Genomic DNA, 18,464 nt, shown 5'->3' with positions numbered 1-18,464 from the left:
GAGGAAGTAAAGTTTACACAAAGCCCATGACAGCATCTAAGGAAATCCCAGGTTTGGTTGTGGCATCTTTTCCCCAGATTTCATGAAAAAATGCTTTTTCAAGTCTTGCTGGGTTTGCAGATGTGCCATCAAAGGATGCCAGCAGAGCCCTGCTGGCCACTGTCACTGGTTTCCCAGAGGGGACAGAGGCACAGGCTTGCAGAATGCCTGGGCTAAGTTTCATTCTGACTCTGCCATTTTTCCCGCACGAGCCAATAAATGCTTGTTTGGAGCTTTGGTCATCTCCAGGGTGAGTCACGGACACTTAACAAATCTTTGTGCCTGTACAGAAGGACATAGCCATTTTCACACTATATCAAGTGTCATGAGAAGGTTTGATGATGATAAATATAGCGTAAATAATCATCTTATTGTATTGCACACGGAGATTTTAGTTATTCCTCTTTGTTCTGGGGTTTCAACAGATTGCAAAAGAAGAGCTATGATAATATGGGGATAGGTAGTTTATTCTTGATCTTAGCACAAGTAGCGAGTGTCTCGGATGCAACCCCTTCAAAGGGAATTTCTCCAAAAACCTTTGTCTCAAATTTTAGGATGATTTTGCCATCTCAATGGCATTGTCTTACATTAATGAGATGAAGAATCTAATGAGATGAACACAGCAAAAAAACCACAACCAGACTGTCATTTATGAATACAAATTTATATAGTGGCATATGCTATTGGAGAAATCAGAAATTCATAACACACAAATTGGTATTGGAAATACAAAGATCATTTCAGAGTCAAGAAATCAGGTTGACAGCACCACGGATGTTTTACTCAAGTCTGAGCAGGTGTGTCGTATCCAAGAAGAATGAATACCTGTGGGACACCGAGACTGACTATTGTAAAACTGTGCAAAACACACCCCAACACTCTTTCTGCCTCTACCTGTCAGAATCTGTGTGAGTCCGCCAGGAGGCCTGGGGTACAATCTAAGGGCAAAGGTGCAGACGCTTCTATCTTTTAGCCTTCACAGCCAGCATGTGATAGCAAATAGCAACCCCTGAGGGTCTTTTGTTCCTTCTCACCTAAAGACGTGGCATAAAAGGTTAGTAAACCACACACAAGGCCTTAGTGAGCAAGTTAGAAAAACCGAAAGGAGAGCTTTGGCTGAAGTATAACTGCACATCAGTCACCAAGTTCTCTGCTTCCCAGTATGAAGTATAAAACATAAAAGAAATGAAAAATTCTGTATCAAAGAAGTACATCTCAGTTGTACATCTCGGAGCGATTTCTATTTCACAAGTGTGCGTCCACTAGGGAAGGATCAGCACTCAATAAAGTGTATGTGGTGGGGGATAGAAAGGAAGGGAGGCGGGGATACCCAAGGGCTTTCCTTTCACGCTGATAACTCACTATCTCACAGTCCTCAGCGATGCTGCTCGTGTCATTCGAGAACTGTTCCATGGAGGCTGCTAGGAGCACTCTGAGATCAGTCTCCACTCCTTCCCGCACTGGCTCTGTTCTGCCATCTGTCTGCATTCTGCCCACCCATGTGCCCTATTTAGCAGGAAGAGAAGGGCAGTGCAAGAAGACTATTCGAGCAAGTGGAAAGTTGCTGCTTCAACGTGCAAGCATTCAGGGACCTAGGAGCAGTGATAAACAACAGGCCTGATCAAACGTTGCTCCATGAGCAACTGGCTTCCTGTCCTTGCAGAATTAGCATCAACTTTCCAGGTTGTTCCGGAGAGGATTCCATGCTCAGCTGATGAGCTCTCCAGCCATGAGACACCAGTTTTGGGTGTTCGTGAGTCCAATACAGAAGTTCCAGCCCTAACACCCAAGCTGGCCTCGAGTAGCATCTGAGCAGTCAGGAGTATCAGGTTCTGGGCTCACTCACTCCAACTCATCTTCTCCTGCGAACTTTGTGCTCAGCTCGGAGTTGCTAAGTCAGACTTTCCTCTAAATGTCCTGCTCTGGAGAACGATTCACAGTCTCACCTCCTGCTAATACATTATTACAGCTTTTCTGTTCAGTCCTCCTCAAGCCCACTGCCAGATTCATGCCTATGTCAAGTGGTGCTTCTTTGCTCCAATGAGAAGATTATTTTATAATCCAAGTAGAAGAGAGAGTTTTTTTCCCCTCTACTTACACTTGTGATATTGCCACCACAGTCTCTCTCCTCCCCTCCCTAAATCGATTCCTCTATGATTCACCCATGACACCATTCGTTTGTTTACTGAACAAATATTCCTGGAGCGCTCGTTGTGCACAAGGCACTGCTGGAGAACCCAAGGCACGGCTCACACCCGCCCTTCTCTCAAGGAGCTTGGATTCTGGCTGAGATGCCTAAAACCTTTCACGGTTCATTCTTTCTAGCTTTTAGGACCAAAGTATTTCCAGTGTGGAATGTTCTCAAAGAGCTAGGGTCATCCTAATACAAATATTACACAAGGTGAATGCTCTGTGATCTGCTCAGTGATTACAGTGTGCCGTGCATCAGGAAGGGGACGTGTCTCTTACTCCTGAACAATGGAATGGTGCCTGCGGTTCAAAATAACACGACATGCATGCTTATATTTTTGCCAATACAGCAGAAACAAAACTGAAACACAAAAGCAAGCGGTGCGCACACTACGTACATCATCAAGCTGCTATTTGAACACGAAATCATTTTAAAGCCATGTGTCCATGGCCTCGTCATGTGCTGATATAATAAAATAAGTGCCTGAGCTACCAAAAAAAGAACCCCCGAAAGAGAAATCCCTGAAACACTGTACCAGGAACGGTGCCTTTATCTGCTGTACTAGTACTTTACCTGCTGTACCAGTACTTTATCTGCTGGGAGTACTAGTACTTTTCGACTGTGAGTACTAGTACTTTTCTGCTATGACGACTAGTTGGCATCCATTAACTCTGATTTCGTTCTGGCCTGAGCTTTCTCCTCATTTGCTTTATTCAAATAAATCTCTGACTTTTCTGCAGCCCTAACAAAATAAAAACCCCACAGCTAGCAAAGCACACGGCTTGTCTGTTATTGGACTGGGAAAAGCCTGGGGTAGCAGGAACTGTGGTAGGTGTTTCAAGCATCCACAGCAATGCTGAATAAAAAGGCCACAGTGCGGCAGTCTTGCCTGGTGGCATCCTTTGTCAGGGAGGATGTCTGCATGTGTCCTGGCTGCAGTGTAAACCAGCCGGGCACAAGGGCATCCCCCTGGGCCTAGGGTGCAGGGCATCACTGATGTTCTCTGAGGCGCCTGCCAGGTCCCTCCTTTCCCCAGGTTTCAGTCCCCCCCTCCATAAGGAGGGTTCCACTGTGCCTGATGCCTGACAGGCGAGGCTGAGGTTTCTCCCTTGAGTTGTGGAGAAATGCTCTAGTCCAGACCACTTTGAACTCCCAGGTGAAAAGGGCTGGTGATGCAAGGTACGATCAGAAGCCATGGAGGGCAGGTTGTCAAGTGGACACACGAGCAGACACACAGGTGCTGATTAGCAGAATTCTGAGCAGAACCTGGGTGTCAGCAACGTGAACTCTGCTGTGCAGAGGCCAAGGAAAATCTCAAGCAGAAGGGAGCTGGAGTGGGGGGAGGAGACCAAAGGCCCTGCATCCCTGTCTCTCTCCCTCTGAGACCTGCCTGGTACACCCCCAGCCCTCTGAGCTCCACCAGCTGTGGAGCTCACTCCTGTCCTAACACCAGACACTGGCTTTCTAAGATCAGCCTTACAGAAGGAACAATTTGTCACTGCTGACATGGTTAATGGGATCCACAGAAAGAACTACTTCCATCCTCTGGGGTCTCAGTGGTTCTTTGTTTAATGAGGTAGCTCAGCTGTGAGCTGATGCATGTGATGTGTGCCTCTGCCACTCAAAGCTATAGTTTTCCCTTTTCAATCAGCAAGATTATAAAAATACCAGTATTTTCCCCTGTTTTATAAAAATGATTTTAGAAAAAAAATACTCATGGATCTCCTCCATTAAACTTCTGTTCCGTCTTGCAAATTGTTGTGAACTCTGACTTCCAGATTCAATTTTTTTACTTTAGCACCTTTGAACACATAAGCACCCTCGGTTTCACTGAGTACGTTGACGTTCCGTACAGTGCAGTACTGTCTGTCCACGTTCTTCTCCACCCTGTCCAGGCCCCTCTTGGGCACATCCACCTTGGTATTCAGAGGGTATTCCTCCAAAATGTCCCCCGTGGGCGGCTTCTTCCTCTGTTTCTGGCGTTTCCTGGTGATGAAACAAGCCACCAAAAACACCAGAAGTAGGAGCATGATGGCAGCAAGGGCGCTGCTGATAGACGCCCCGGTTTGGGATAGAGAAGCAGCTACAGCTGGCTCTTCCATCTCCAGATTCAGCGACTTCATATTGGTGCCATTCTTGACTTGGTTCCCTTCATTGTCATAGATGAGGGACTCGTCAAGGGTCAGCCAGCCACTGGGGTCCACCAGGTCCCTTCGGTTGCGCCTCAGAGGGGCCGTGAGAGAGCGCTGGACCCTGGGACCTGAGATGGTGTCAGGTCCAATGACGTAGATCACCTGGAGATACCACTGGTGTCCGGCTTCCACCTGCAGAAGGAGGAGATGGCGAGACAAAGCAAACATGTCATTGGCCCACAGGCCACCTCTGAGGAAAGGCAATGGAAAGACAGCTGCCCACCACAAGCCCCAACAGATAAACGGTTTCAAGAAAAGCATTAGCCACACCAGTGTTCAAAGCAGCATTACTTACAGTAGCCAAGATATGGAAACAACCTAACTGTCCATCAGTACATGAATGGAAAAAGATGTGGGGTGTGTGTGTGTATATAGATATACCATGCAGCCATAAAAAAGAATCTTGCCAGTTGTGACAACACGGATGGACCTAGAAAGCATTACGCTAAGTTAAATAAGTTAGACAGAGAAAGACTAATACCATATGATTTCACTTATTTGTGGAATCTGAAAAACAAAACAAACAAACAAAACAAAATGAAAACAGTCTCATAGATGCAGAGAACAAATGGGTAGTCGCCAGAGGGAGGAGGGTGTGGGGAGCACTGTAATATGTGAAGAGGCTTAAGAGGTACAAACCTCCAGTTACCAAATAAATAAGCCAGGAGATGTAATACACAGCATAAGGAACATGGCCAATGATACTGTAATAGCTTTGTATGGGGACAGATGGTTACTAGACTTATCACATTGATCATTTCATAACGTATGCAAATGTCAAATCACTGCAAGTAATTCTTGCCACTGGAGTCCACCTGAAAAGAACATAATATGGTATATCAAATGTGTTTCAATTAAAACAAAGAAAGGGGGCTTCCCTGGTGGCGCAGTGGTTGAGAGTCCGCCTGCCGATGCAGGGGACACGGGTTTGTGCCCTGGTCCGGGAGGATCCCACATGCCGCGGAGCGGCTGGGCCTGTGAGCCATGGCCACTGAGCCTGCGCGTCCGGAGCCTGTGCTCCGCAACGGGAGAGGCCACAACAGTGAGAGGCCCGCGTACCGCAAAAAAAAAAAAAACAAAGAAAGGAAATTGATCCACTAAAGAACCTCTTGCTTTTAAAGTCATGGAATAAATCAGACCATAACTGGCACCCTTTAAGAAAAATGTTGAGGTAAGACTATGTATGGCGCATTTAAAGATTAGTAAATATGCCACTGTAACTGTAGCAGAAAGGTTTTGATGAAGTAAAAAAAAGAAAAAAAAAAGAAAAAAGAAAGAAAAAGAAAAGCATTAGCCATGGTTGGTGTCTGTGAATAGAGAACTGAACCGAATATTTTGGGGTCCTGTTTTATTTCCACATTCAGGTGATCTTGGGTCAGATATTCACATTTTTTTTCAGTTTCACTATCTGTGCATGAAATAGCCCTAAGAATTTACCTTTCATGGTTTCTTTAGCTCAGTCATCACTTATGATGTGTTGGTCTTTATTGATAGCAGTGGAGTAATAGTATTGATAATCACATTTATTTCCAGTACCGTTTATTGTTTTCTATGCCAATTTACTATTTATTGATGAACTTTAGCTAAAATAGAGTCATTCAACAAATATTCACTAACCACCTACTCTGTGCATAATACACAGATACTTGACAAAAATCTGCTAAATCTTAACACTTCTTGGATCCTCCCCTGAGTTATGTCATCAAGTATTTTATTTCCCTCTCATCTGCCCCCATGGAAACCCTCCATGATTTTGAAATAACTTCTGAAGAGTGATAATAGTTCTGAAATCCAAGGTCATGGCTTACTATTGGGAGACAGAGAAGAGTGGAATTTGATCTTGGAAGTTTATTTTTATTACTGGGACTTAGAGTATTTTTGCTTATTGAATACTAGTAATTCTTGCCATTCTAAATTACTGAATTGTATTTATGAGTTTGTTAAATATTTCCACATGCCTGTGAAAATCAGCTGGTGCAGCAAAGAGCCATGATGAGTGAGTACATGCAAATTAAAGAATTTTATTGGTCTATTGGATAGATGGTAAAGTTTTGGCTGAATGATGAGCTTAACAACAATAAAAAAAGACCTGCCAGGAAGAATGCTATAAAAAGAAACTGACATCAAAGAGATGATGTCATCCACCTTTTTGTAACCTTTAAAGTGACCTTGATCCTGTGCTTCTATTCTTCTCACCACACTCACCTTATAGAGTGCGTCCACCTTCAGAGTAAATCCATCCACGCCTGGCATGCTACTGACCACGTGGAAATCAGGCAACTCAGAAGCAAAGTGCGCTTCAAAGGGCACGTCGTGGAAGTACTTGTCCGTTACCTCCGGCTGACTGCGGTCCTAGGATTTCAGAAAGAAGAAACGCAAGATTTAGAAAGACGGAACCACTGAGCTGGCAGGTGGCAGTCACTGGGAGGAGAAAGGTACTCTCCACTCCTCCTTTGGGTCGGGTCAGGAGGGCACATGCTGCAGGAGCCCTCTCCTTAAGTTGACCGCTGCCTCTGGGCACCAACTGCCCTCTTTAGGGGAGGACACTTGGTGGCCTCTGTGATCTCAAAACCCAATGGGTGAGAGAGCCTAGACCAACAATTCTCAAGCTATTTGGTCTCAGAACATAAAAATTAAGGACCACCTCCCCCCAAAGTTTCATTTTATGTGACTGATATCTATCAATATTTACTGTATTAAAATTAACACTGTAATTATGTTACAATTAACAATTTTAAAAAATGCATTTACTAATTCATTTTAAAATAGAAATGAGAAACTCACTACATGTTAACATAAGTAACATATTTTTTAGTGAAAATGTCTGTATTCACACCCACCTCCCAAAAAGAGAGCTGGCATTGTTTTACATTTTTGCAAATCTCTGTTAAAGAACCAGATTCTCACAATTGCTTCTGTATTCAATCTGTTGTGACATGTTGTTTTGGCTGAAGTATATGAAGAATCTGGCCTCACATAAGCTATGTAGTTGGAAGACAGAGAAATGTTTGAATAACTTTTTCAGATAATTATGGATATTCTTTTTGGATACTAAATCAAAGCTCAGTAAGTGGTATTTTTTTCTAAAGATTAGTCACAATGTCGAATCTGAATCCCTATCAATGAAACCTTCGTACTCTTGGCACTCATGAGGGACTGAGTATGAAAAAGGCAAGCATCATCATATCATTATGAAAGTAGTTCTGACCTTGTGGACGCCCTGAAAGAATATTGGGGATGTTCAGGGGTTTCTGGGACACACTTCGAGAAACACTGGCTTAGACTTTCCTCTTCCTAGAACATCAGTAACAGCTTGTCTTGTTACCCACCAAACCTTCACAGTTGGTAATATGTATCGAGTTAGCCAAAAGTTTGTTCGGGTTTTTTCATAAGATCGAACGAACTTTTTGGCCAACCCAATACTAACATTAAGCTGATAGAAGTAACAACAACAATATCTGTAGAAAACCATCAAGAGTGGGGTTCTATCTGCTTCAGGCAAAAACCATACCTGAGGAAAGCTACTCGTGTGTCAGCCCTTTAACCCTAACAGTTAGCATACCAGCAGCAGGAATCTGTGTTTTAGGTGTTTGTTTGGCTGAATGCATCCATACTGTGGCCCTTCATTGTAGATTGTCCCCGTGGGATCAAAGAAAGGCACGTAGCCATCCTTGCCGGTACAAAGATAGACCTTCTCCAGCTGGAGTTTGTAAGCAGAATTAAGGTTTTGTTCTGGATTCCAAAGTACTCGGCCATAAAGGATTTGACCTGAAAAGATTGCAAGGCATTAATTAGGTCAGACTTTAAGATTAAAGAGAAAAAAAGTGTCAAAGATAGGAAGGATTTAACATGCTCCTATAGAGTCAGAAGTACCTTTCTATGAAGAGCTGTGGGGTCCGTGTGCCCCTAAAGTACACATTCATTCATGCATAGCTTCTTTTAATCAGTAAATGTTACTTAAGTATTTAGGGTGGGGCAAGCACTCTGTTACGTGCAGGGGATACGAAGGTGAGTGAGACACAGATGAGAGGGCAGAAATAAAAGCAAAGCAATTGCTAATAATAGCTGACATTTATCGAACTCATACCATTTGCTAGGTACTGTACTAACTCCTTCCCATGGAAGAACTCATGTAGTGCTCACGAGGTTTTACAGATGAGGAAATTGAGTGGTTAAGTGACTTGTTCAAGGTCACAAAGTTAGTAAGTGGGGAGGGTGAGATTCAAAGTCAAAGTGCTTTGTCTCGAAAAACCCACACTATTAACGTCCATGTGATACTGCTGCGTACAACAGAGGAAGGTACGTAACATCAAGTGAGCATATAGCTGAGCACAAAAATCTGCCTGAGGAAAGGTATGGAAGGATTTAAAGAAGAGATGACATTGGGCAGTATCCTGAACGATGAGTAGGCATTTGTCAGATAGAGCATTTGAGGCGGGTGGGAGAAGCTGGGGAGAGCAATCTAGGCAAAAGCAAGTCCATGTACAACATATGGAATGCTGGAAAGGTATCAGCCCCGGTGTAGGTACATCCTTAGCTCCTGCTAGGGCATCAAGTTCTTTACCTACAGTATCTTATTTAATCCTCCCAAGGGCCTAAGAGATAGGTTCAATTATTATCCCTGTTTTAAATAACTTGTCCAGCATTTCGTATCTGGGACCCGTGGTGGGGAGGATTTGAGCACAAATTCGTCTGACTTCAGATGTTCATCCCAAGCGTCTGCTATGGCACTGGGTAGGCCAGTGATTGGGGTGGAGGGCGTCGGGAGGGCTCTGGCAGGAGAGACTCCCGGGAAGGTTGATTAATGGTGTGAGGATTCTGGACTTGAGTATAGGAGTAACAGGGAGCGCCGGAAGGTTTAAACGGGGGCTTAATGTCAACGCACCTGGGCCTTAGAAACATGGAGACTGAAGACAAAGAGACCAGAATCACAGGTAGGGAGTTATTTTAATGCTCTAGCAAGAAATAGGTATCCAAAATATAGCAGTGAGGCAAGGGGATGCATTCAAGAAATGTCTAGGAGTTGGAAGCATTCATCTTATGATAGATGGGATACAGGAGGCAACCAGAAGCAGAGGATAGCCCTGAGGTCTTTGGCTGGGCCACCTGGAGTACGGTGATGCAGTCAGTGGGGCAGTGGATGTGAGAGGAACACGTCTGGGGGGAGTCCAGTTCTAGACGTCTCTAGGTGTCTGAACGACACCCGCTTGGAGAGGTTTGGCAGTTTGGGTCCGCATGTGGAAGTGTGGAAATGAAGCTCAGGAGGGACCAGGGACAAGGTCAATTTTTGTGGAATGGCTGTGGGGTAGCAGGAGGTTAGGAAGAGTTCAGGGTAATGGGATGAGCCAAGCCAGGGGGATGACCGGAGTAGCACTGAAGTGAGAACAGGAGTCAAGCATGGAACATGGACACAGCAACACAGATGGGGCAGAGGATGGAGACCCAAGGCCGGAGAGTGAGAAGTGGCCAGAGAGGTAAGATGGTGTCAGGTGAGGCTGGTGCAAAGGAAACCAAACAGGAAAAAAGTGTCCAAATCCATAGGTTTGGTGTCATGGACGGGAGAGGATTCTGAGCCGTGGTAGGACAAACCCAGCCTGCAGCAGACGGATGGAGGAGTGACTGGGAAGGACGGCCATGAGGACAGCGTGTGCTCACCACTCCCTCAGGAAGCTTCTCAGAGAAAAGCAAAGGAGAACATGGGCTGAAGTTTGAGGGAGAGGTAGGGATGAGAGATTTTCTTTTTCTGTTACGGGATGTGTTTTTAGGATGAGGGAAAAAAACACAGATGTGAGCAGAAGATTAAAAATAAGAGAAAGGCAGAAGAGATAACTGAGAGAAAAGGCAGATGATTGATTCATTTATTATTAATTCATTCAACAAATATTTATTGAGCACCTTGGCACTGGTGGTATGGTGTGCAAATTTGGTATTTGATCACAATCTCTGTTCTAATGGAATTTACAGTCTAGTGGTAGAGATAGGCAATAAATAAGTAAAGAAAAATATATATTATAATGTTAAAAATTGTGATAAGTGCTATAAAAAATGAAGAGCATTCTGTGAAAGTGACAACTAGGAAGGCTTATATTAGATTGGCTGGTGAAATCAAGGCAAGTGTCTATTGGGAGGTTAACATTTAGAGAGAGACCCGAAGGAGAAGAAAGTCAAGGGAACCCTATTCGGGACAGGGAGGGGACAGAGGAGCCATTTCAAGTAGAGAAAGCCTGCTGGAGAGGACACGTATGTTTGGCATAGCTTTGAGGCTGGCAGGCAGTAGGGTCATATTGCAATCTCTCTGAGGAACTGAGAGGTGAAGCAGTTTACCCAAAGTCAGACAGTGGGTTAGAATCTGGTTGGAAACCCCAGTGTTCTTACTACTCAGACCAGTGCTCTTCCACAGTATCGCACTGCTGATCATTATCGCACCAAGAACGTGATCTTATTTTGAAATAGCTTGAAGGAAGAATATGGGTCTGTTCCTGGACCAAACCTTGGCTGCCCTGGAACCCACGCTGGGGGAATCTTCCCTGGAGAGCTGACTGAAAGCCAATGAGCAGAGATGCTAGTCCAAGGACCTATCCGAAAGCTTCTCAAGTCCAGCGGAGTCTCTGTCTGCGGGTGAAGGGAATGACTTACCTTTGGAGAAGGCCCCTTTGTAATCCATTTCCGCCAGTGACATATCAGATGTGTTGGGGTCCATCAGGAACACCTTCTCATTGTTGCAGAGCTGAAATTCAGTATTGAGCGAGTATACAACAGGGACAGGGCGGTTGGTCTGCTGGAATGCAATGGGTATCAGGAATCTAAATGTGGGAAAAACAAGAGTTTCTTGAGAGCAGGGTCGACTTGCATTTGCCCTTTGAGCTGCCCTCCCTTTCCCACCCTTCTCAGGATTGTGAACAGTACTTTGTTGTAGGTGCTACATATTTACTGAATAAAGAGATGTCTGCAGGCAAGAGTCTTTATTTAGTTCAGGCCCTTATGAGGTTCATCTGCTCTTTGGAGCAGGAATAATCTAACTGGTCTTTAGACTCTACAACGCTCTTTGCTTTTCCTGGCCCTCTCATTCTGGAAAGCCCTGAGGGCCGATTTGAGATTAGCAGTAATGATTTTAAACTTTCCTGACTTTGGCCTTGCTGAACCTTCTGCTGGAACACTCCTTCTTCCTCTGCCACCGTCCTTTGCCTAGTGAACTCTTATTCTTCAGATCTCAACTCAAGCACCACTTTCTCTAGGAAGCTTACCCTCTTTTTCTTCCCTCCCTTATCATTTGTTCTCATCACACTGTGCACTTTTCTTTCATAGTACTTACTGTGGTTTGCTATTCTGTTTAAATGTGTGATCAAAGTCTGCTTCACCCACTGTGGATTCCATAGAGTCATAATCCATGCCTATCTGCTCGCCATTGTACCTGCCATGCTGGCCAAGCTCCTAACACATATGTTTGTTAAAGAATAATGCACAAGTGATCATTTGAATGCTTTACTCTTCCCATCAAGTCCATCTGATCATTCCCTACTTTTAACTGAAGCTGCTCCAGGGGGTGGATTTGAGAGGGCTGTGGTGCAGGAGGAACTTGGGGTGTAGGAGAAACCCACACAAACCAAGGCTGACCATGCTTCAACAGCTTTGATATAACCATTAATTGTACCAAGAGTTCATTTATCTGACTCAGGGAAATAGGTTTTTCTTGTTGATGTTGGTATTTATTACCAGAATCCACACAGTGCCAGGACATAAGACACTTGATAAATACTTATTGATTAAAGAGAATGAAGAAAGGACTTGAGATGATGATAATGATGACTTACAAGGTTATACGTATGACAGACTCACAAAAATAGGCATAATAGGAGACACAATTCTTTTGAAATAAGTCTGAATTTCCAGTCAGGCTTGATTATTTGTTGTGTTGTAGTTCTACTGCATCCATATTGAAAGATATGGAGATGATCAAAAGCAAAATTAGGCCCAAGGGGGAAAGTCACCCTGGGAATAACAGGGAACCCACAGGTAAAGATGCCCCTGATGTAAGGGAAGAATATCAACCCTGAGGCCTCAGTACACTCCAGCAATACTCTTCACCCTGCAGACTTCCACACCCACACAGCACTGGGACTGGAGAAGGGGTTAATGCCTTTTTGGCTCCTTTTTGCCATTTCAAATCTTTGTTCCTCTCTCCTCTTAAAAAAAAAAAAAATCCAGCACCTACCCTGGAGAAACTCTTCTCACACATGTAACTAAGAGACACATAGAGTATTGTTTGTAATAGAGAGGATCTGGGATTATAAGCCAAATAGAGTGGTCAAATAAATTGTGGACTCTTCCTATGAAGGCTACCTTAATGCAGTGAAAAACAAACTGCAGCTACATGGATCAACATAAATGATGATTTCACTTATGAATCAACAAGTGATTCACTGAGGGAAAAAAAAGCTGCAGAGGGCTTCCCTGGTGGCGCAGTGGTTGAGAGTCCGCCTGCCGATGCAGGGGACACGGGTTCGTGCCCCGGGCTGGGAAGATCCCACATGCCGCGGAGCGGCTGGGCCCGTGAGCCATGGCCGCTGAGCCTGCGCGTCAGGAGCCTGTGCTCTGCAACGGGAGAAGCCACAACAGTGACAGGCCCGTGTTCCGCAAAAAAAAAAAAAAAAAAAAAAAAAAGCTGCAGAGAGAATTCACGCAGTATGAAATTTTTATATAAAGTTCAAAAACATGCAAAACCATGTAGAAGTAAATATGAGGTGAATCATAAACCAAAACAAGGGATGATAAGTACAAATATCAGGCTAGTGGTTACCTTAGTGGAGAGTTGGGGAGAGTATAGCTGAAAGGGGCACTGAGGGTGTTTAAATGGTAGCGGAAATGTTCTATTTCTTTTTTTTTCTTTGACTCCCAGTTTCATTAGTTATAAAATGGAGATAACAGTACCAATTTGTGGGGGATCATTGTAATGCAGATTGAATGTTAAGAGCTTAGTACAGAGTAAGCACACAGTCTGCCCTCCATACACGGTCACTAATAGCAGTGGTAGTTATTATATTCTCTTATCATCAGTATCATAGCCCAAGGGATACCCAATTCATTGCAGCTAGGTAATGTTCTTGAGGTTTTATATATCCACGATATATGGTCTTCTGGGTATCTAAAATATTTCATAATTAAAAAAATGTATTACATGAATAAAAATTCCCCAGCAATTCTCTTCAGACGATTTGCCCTCTATTCTTCCTTTCTGCAACCAACTGCCATTTTCCTGGTCACCATCCTTCCCACACTTGGCTGACTACGGGCTCTCCAGCGTTGCTTCTGCCCTCAGTCTCCGTGATTTCAACATCTGCACGGATGAACCTTCTATTCCCCTAGCCTCTCAGTTCCTTGATGTCCTCACTTCCAAACAGCGAGTTCTCCTCCCCACTGCAGCCACCTACCCTCCACCATCACACTAGGCACCTCCTCCAAAAAAACTCATTTTCAAACACTTCCCTCTCTAACTGCCACCTCCTATCTTCCCAGCTCACCTCTTCTTTTAATCTCACTCATTAACTCTCCAGCCACACCAGACCCTCAGTGACCATGTTTACCAGGATGCAGAGGACCTGGAACACTAACATACTCATGGTGGGAATGTACACACACAGTTACACATTTGCAAACACTGGGAAATGGTGTGACACTTTTTTAAGAAGTTAAACATACATCTGCCATGGGATCCAGCCACTCCATTCCTAGGTATTTACACAAGAAAACAGAAACCATGTGTCCATATAAAGGCTTGTCTATGTATGTTCATAGCAGCTTTATTTATAATAGCCCAAACTGGAAACAACCCAAATGTCCATCAACTGACCGATTTGATAAACAAATTTAGTGTGTCCATACCATGGAACACAACTCGGCAATAACAGGAACAAACTACTGATATGCACAACAGTATGAATGAGTCAAAATAATCGTGTTGAACAAAAGCAGTTAGAGAAAAAGAATGCTGTGTGATGCCACGTATATATATAAATGTATATAAATTAGCAGAAAATGCAAAGTAATCTGTAGTGACACAAAGATCAGCGGACACCTGGGGAGGAGGGGTGGCCTGGGGTGAGATGGGAGGGAGGGAGGGATAACAAAGGGCCATGAGGAAACCTTTGAAGGAAACAGATATATTCCCTATCTTAATTGTGGTGATGTTTCACGAGTGTACACGTATGTCAAGATTGATCAAATTGTATGTACTTTAAATGTGTGCTATTCATCTTACATCAGTAATATTAAAAACAATTCAATGGGGCCCTCAGCACTGCCGATCTGCTGCCAGCTATAACTCTACCGCGCTTACGTTCCCACTTTCTGAGACGACTCTGTTTTACTTCCTCCTCTCTTCTCAAACCTCATTGTTGCTCACTTCTAGCTAATGCTTGGCTTCTCATTTCATGGAGAAAACAGACTCAGTCAGATGTCTCCCCTGGCATCCTTCCCCTCCCAGTCTGCTAATTCTCCCTTCACTTGTATCCATAGACTGTGCTTGCCTTCCTCTTCCAGTGGATGAGCTCTCTGTGCTTCTGGCTAAGGCCGGCCCTTCCCCTCATGTCCCAGGTCTATCCCCTGCCCTACTCAAGGACTCGGCTCTGCAGATCTTCCCTCCTCCCCCTGCATTGTCACATTTCCCCTAACAGACCAATAGGGTTATTCCCACCAGCATACAAACATCCTGAAATATTTTGCACGCTAAAACACAAACAAATTAAACCTCCTTTGACCCTTCATCTGTTTCCCGCTAATGCCTCTCTATCTGACATCCGTTATAACAAAATTCCCTAAGCGTTGTTGTTCCCTCTTGTCTCCACATTCTTGCCTCCCTCTCTTGAACCCACTCCAGTCAGGCTTCATAGCCCTCAGTCCACTGAACCTGCCCTTTGTCAAGGTCATCAACCACTTCCCCATTGCCAAATCCAATGGCCACCTCTCAGACTGTTCATTTGAAAGTCGCATTCCAAATTATCTTCTCTTAATGATAATGTCAGATTCTGTCTTCAGTGTCTTTCCTCTGAAATGTTTTCTATTCACTTTGCTCAGCTCCTAGAAAGGTGGCACTAGACTATACACTGCCTGAGAGCAGAGGTGACTTTTAATCCTCTCCTCTAGTCTCCATGCCGAGGCCAGAGCCAAGTGCACGATAAGAGCTGAATAAATACTGGCTGAATGAGTGAACATTGGCACAACACGGACAGTCTCAGGTCACAGGTGGGGATGGGCTGATGGACAGTTGATTCTTGTTATCCGCTGCAGTTACATTCTATAACGTTGCAATGAACACTGAATGAGTGAACAGTGAACCATTTGCTCCTGAGGGAAATACAGGGTCAAGTTCCTGCAGCCTCTGGTCACAACATTTTCAACCAGTGATCAATACCTAACCCTGTTTCATGCATGTTTCTGTTTAAAGACACCTTATTTGATAGACATTGTTGATTCATTCACATAGAACTCATGGCAACAGCACTGAAATTCATGCTTGAATGAAGCTTATCTAGCAATCCATCAAGCTCATCACCACCTTCTTGTACTTAGGAAACTAGACAGCACTTCGGCACTATGCTGGGGAGCTATTTTAAACAGCAAAACCACCAACACAAAGCACAAAAATTCGAAAACCATGGCACTAAACAGACCGTAAAAAGAACACTAGTTCCTGTCAATGGACTTGAGGATATGCGGAGGGGGAAGGGTAAGCTGTGACAAAGCGAGAGAGTGGCATGGACATATATACACTACCAAACGTAAGGTAGATAGCTAGTGGGAAGCAGCCCCATAGCACAGGGAGATCAGCTCAGCTCGGTGCTTTGTGACCACCTAGAGGGGTGAGATAGGGAGGGTGGGAGGGAGGGAGACGCAAGAGGGTAGAGATATGGGAACATATGTATATGTATAACTGATTCACTTTGTTATAAAGCAGAAACTAACACACCATTGTAAACCAATTATACTCCAATAAAGATGTAAAAAAAAAACAAACACTTGTTTACAGTATGAGAAGGCAGAGGGTTGTCTTGCTGGATCTGAGCTGGGAATGTGGGTCAGACGACTCGCTATTTCGCCACTCTGCATGTCAAGGAATGATGGGAATGGCACCACGAAAACTGGTTTTGAGGTTAAATACAAATAAATGTTAGCGAGTAGGTAAGTTCGCAATAGTGAGGCTCAACTGTCTTTCCCTACCTTTCTGGGGCATGTGCAGTGCAGGCCAAAGGCTTTTCTCCTGGGTCCGCCCAAGGCTGAGTGGGCTGCACAGTGCAAGGGATCAGGTAGATGGTGTACTCCCCGGAGTAGTCCTTCCTGGAAACATGCAGGCAGACTGTGGTTAGAGGGACCAATTTATAGATTATTTACTTACCCAGAAACACACTTCATTAAACAGTTTTCGGATGGTATTTGTGTTCAGCATCCGACCAAGAACTTTAAGGGTCTGCAAACACAAGTTTCAGGAATTCATCACTGACTGTTTTAACCTTTAGAGTACTATCCAAAGGTGTTAAATAGAGCTCCTTTTTCACTTAGTCCAGTCCTTTTCATGAGAAATGCTGAGAAAGGCACACTGTTGATAAAAATCTAAAAGGCTCCGATGAAGGCAAAACAGAACTAGATTTCCTTTAGAGTCCCATGAAACTTACTTGACAATTTCTGTTCAGTGTCTCTTGTTGACTGACACCCTGTTACACATTCTCCACTACAAAAGCTTTTATTTATTGAGATGTGACCCTGCGGGCTGCTGCTGCTCTGATTGAATAGGTGGCAAAGGCCTCAGGGTTAAAGGACCCCACTCCAGAGAACGCCCCACCCCCATCATTAGCATTCAGCTTCAAGGCTTCTCTCCCAAACTCTACGGCTTCATCCCTTTATAAACGAAGTTGAAGAACAAAATCACTCCTCATCGGAGATGACTTACTGGGAATTTCCACGTTTATGGTGGGGTACGGGACTGTAGGTCATGAACCTGAAAGCGTGGAGCCTTTGTAGCCTCACCTACTTCACTTCCCACACCTGTCATCGGTAGCAGCCCAGCCCTGGCAGTTTGCCTGGAAGGCAGCCAGACAGCCAGAAGCTTCAGGAAGATTCTTCAAGGGCCCTGGGAGGCTGCCATCCATTGAATGAGGTGCTCAGGGCCGTGAATCCTAATTCTAACTATTGTGATCGTGAACAGTTCTCGTATCCTCTGTGTTCATCCTTTGACCATTTCTTTTGTATTCTTTGTATCTGTTTATTAGTAAAGTGATAGCAAAGATTTGGTAAACATAAATAAACAAGGAAATAAAATCTTTAGGACACAGCCTGTGTTCAGTTTAGTGGGATGGCACAGGCTGGAAACGGGAAGATAGTCTAACCCTACTCTTGCTTTGCCTCTGCCACGGTTGTATGATTTTAGCCAAACCTGGCGAACTTTCAGGGCTTAGTTTCTAAGCCCCTTCATGCCCCCAAAGCTTGTGTCTGTATGTCTGCAGTTTTCTCACACGATCCTTGTCTTTCTCCAAAGCTTGGACCAGCAGGAAATGAGATCTTGTATACTATCTTTTTTTTTTTTTGCGGTACGTGGGCCTCTCACTGTTGTGGCCTCTCCCGCTGCGGAGCACAGGCTCCGGACGCGCAGGCTCAGCGGCCATGGCTCACGGGCCCAGCCTCTCCGCGGCATTTGGGATCCTCCCGGACCGGGGCACAAACCCGTGTCCCCTGCATCAGCAGGCGGACTCTCAACCACTGCGCCACCAGGGAAGCCCAGATCTTGTATGCTATCTTTGAATTACACAAAAATTGACCTGTATAACGTGAATACTAACTCTTAATTAATAGAAATAGTTAATTAGGCAGAAGTGTCCATGCCTGACCCTTGCTTTCCAAAAGTCAGGGCAGATCCTGTTGCTCCTCCCCTCAAACCCTGCAGCGGCTCCTGTTGCACTAGAGTGAAAGTCAAAGTCCGCACACTGGCCTAGAAGGTTCCACGGCGGCCCGACACCCAGCTCCTTCCTGCCTATTACCCTCCTCCTCATTCACTC

The 18,464-nt window shown here is 44.5% G+C and overlaps 1 protein-coding gene across 1 annotated transcript in view; it reads right to left on the bottom strand.

Annotated features, from left to right (window-relative positions):
* Positions 1-687: 687 nt before the first annotated feature.
* FRAS1 (Fraser extracellular matrix complex subunit 1) overlaps positions 688-18,464 on the bottom strand; it is a 464,864-nt gene continuing 447,087 nt past the window's right edge. The window contains exons 70-74 of the mRNA XM_067736344.1: positions 16,636-16,752; positions 11,059-11,225; positions 7,985-8,190; positions 6,628-6,774; positions 688-4,554 (exon numbers count right to left, since the gene is read on the bottom strand). Of these exons, the coding sequence (XP_067592445.1) occupies positions 3,961-4,554; positions 6,628-6,774; positions 7,985-8,190; positions 11,059-11,225; positions 16,636-16,752 (1,231 nt within the window). The 3' untranslated portion in view covers positions 688-3,960. The remainder of the gene's footprint in view (positions 4,555-6,627; positions 6,775-7,984; positions 8,191-11,058; positions 11,226-16,635; positions 16,753-18,464) is intronic.

This window comes from Pseudorca crassidens, chromosome 4 (assembly GCF_039906515.1).
Source record: "Pseudorca crassidens isolate mPseCra1 chromosome 4, mPseCra1.hap1, whole genome shotgun sequence".
In the NCBI taxonomy this organism is placed as follows: Eukaryota; Metazoa; Chordata; class Mammalia; order Artiodactyla; family Delphinidae; genus Pseudorca; species Pseudorca crassidens.
This window is presented reverse-complemented; position numbering and strand designations above follow the sequence as displayed.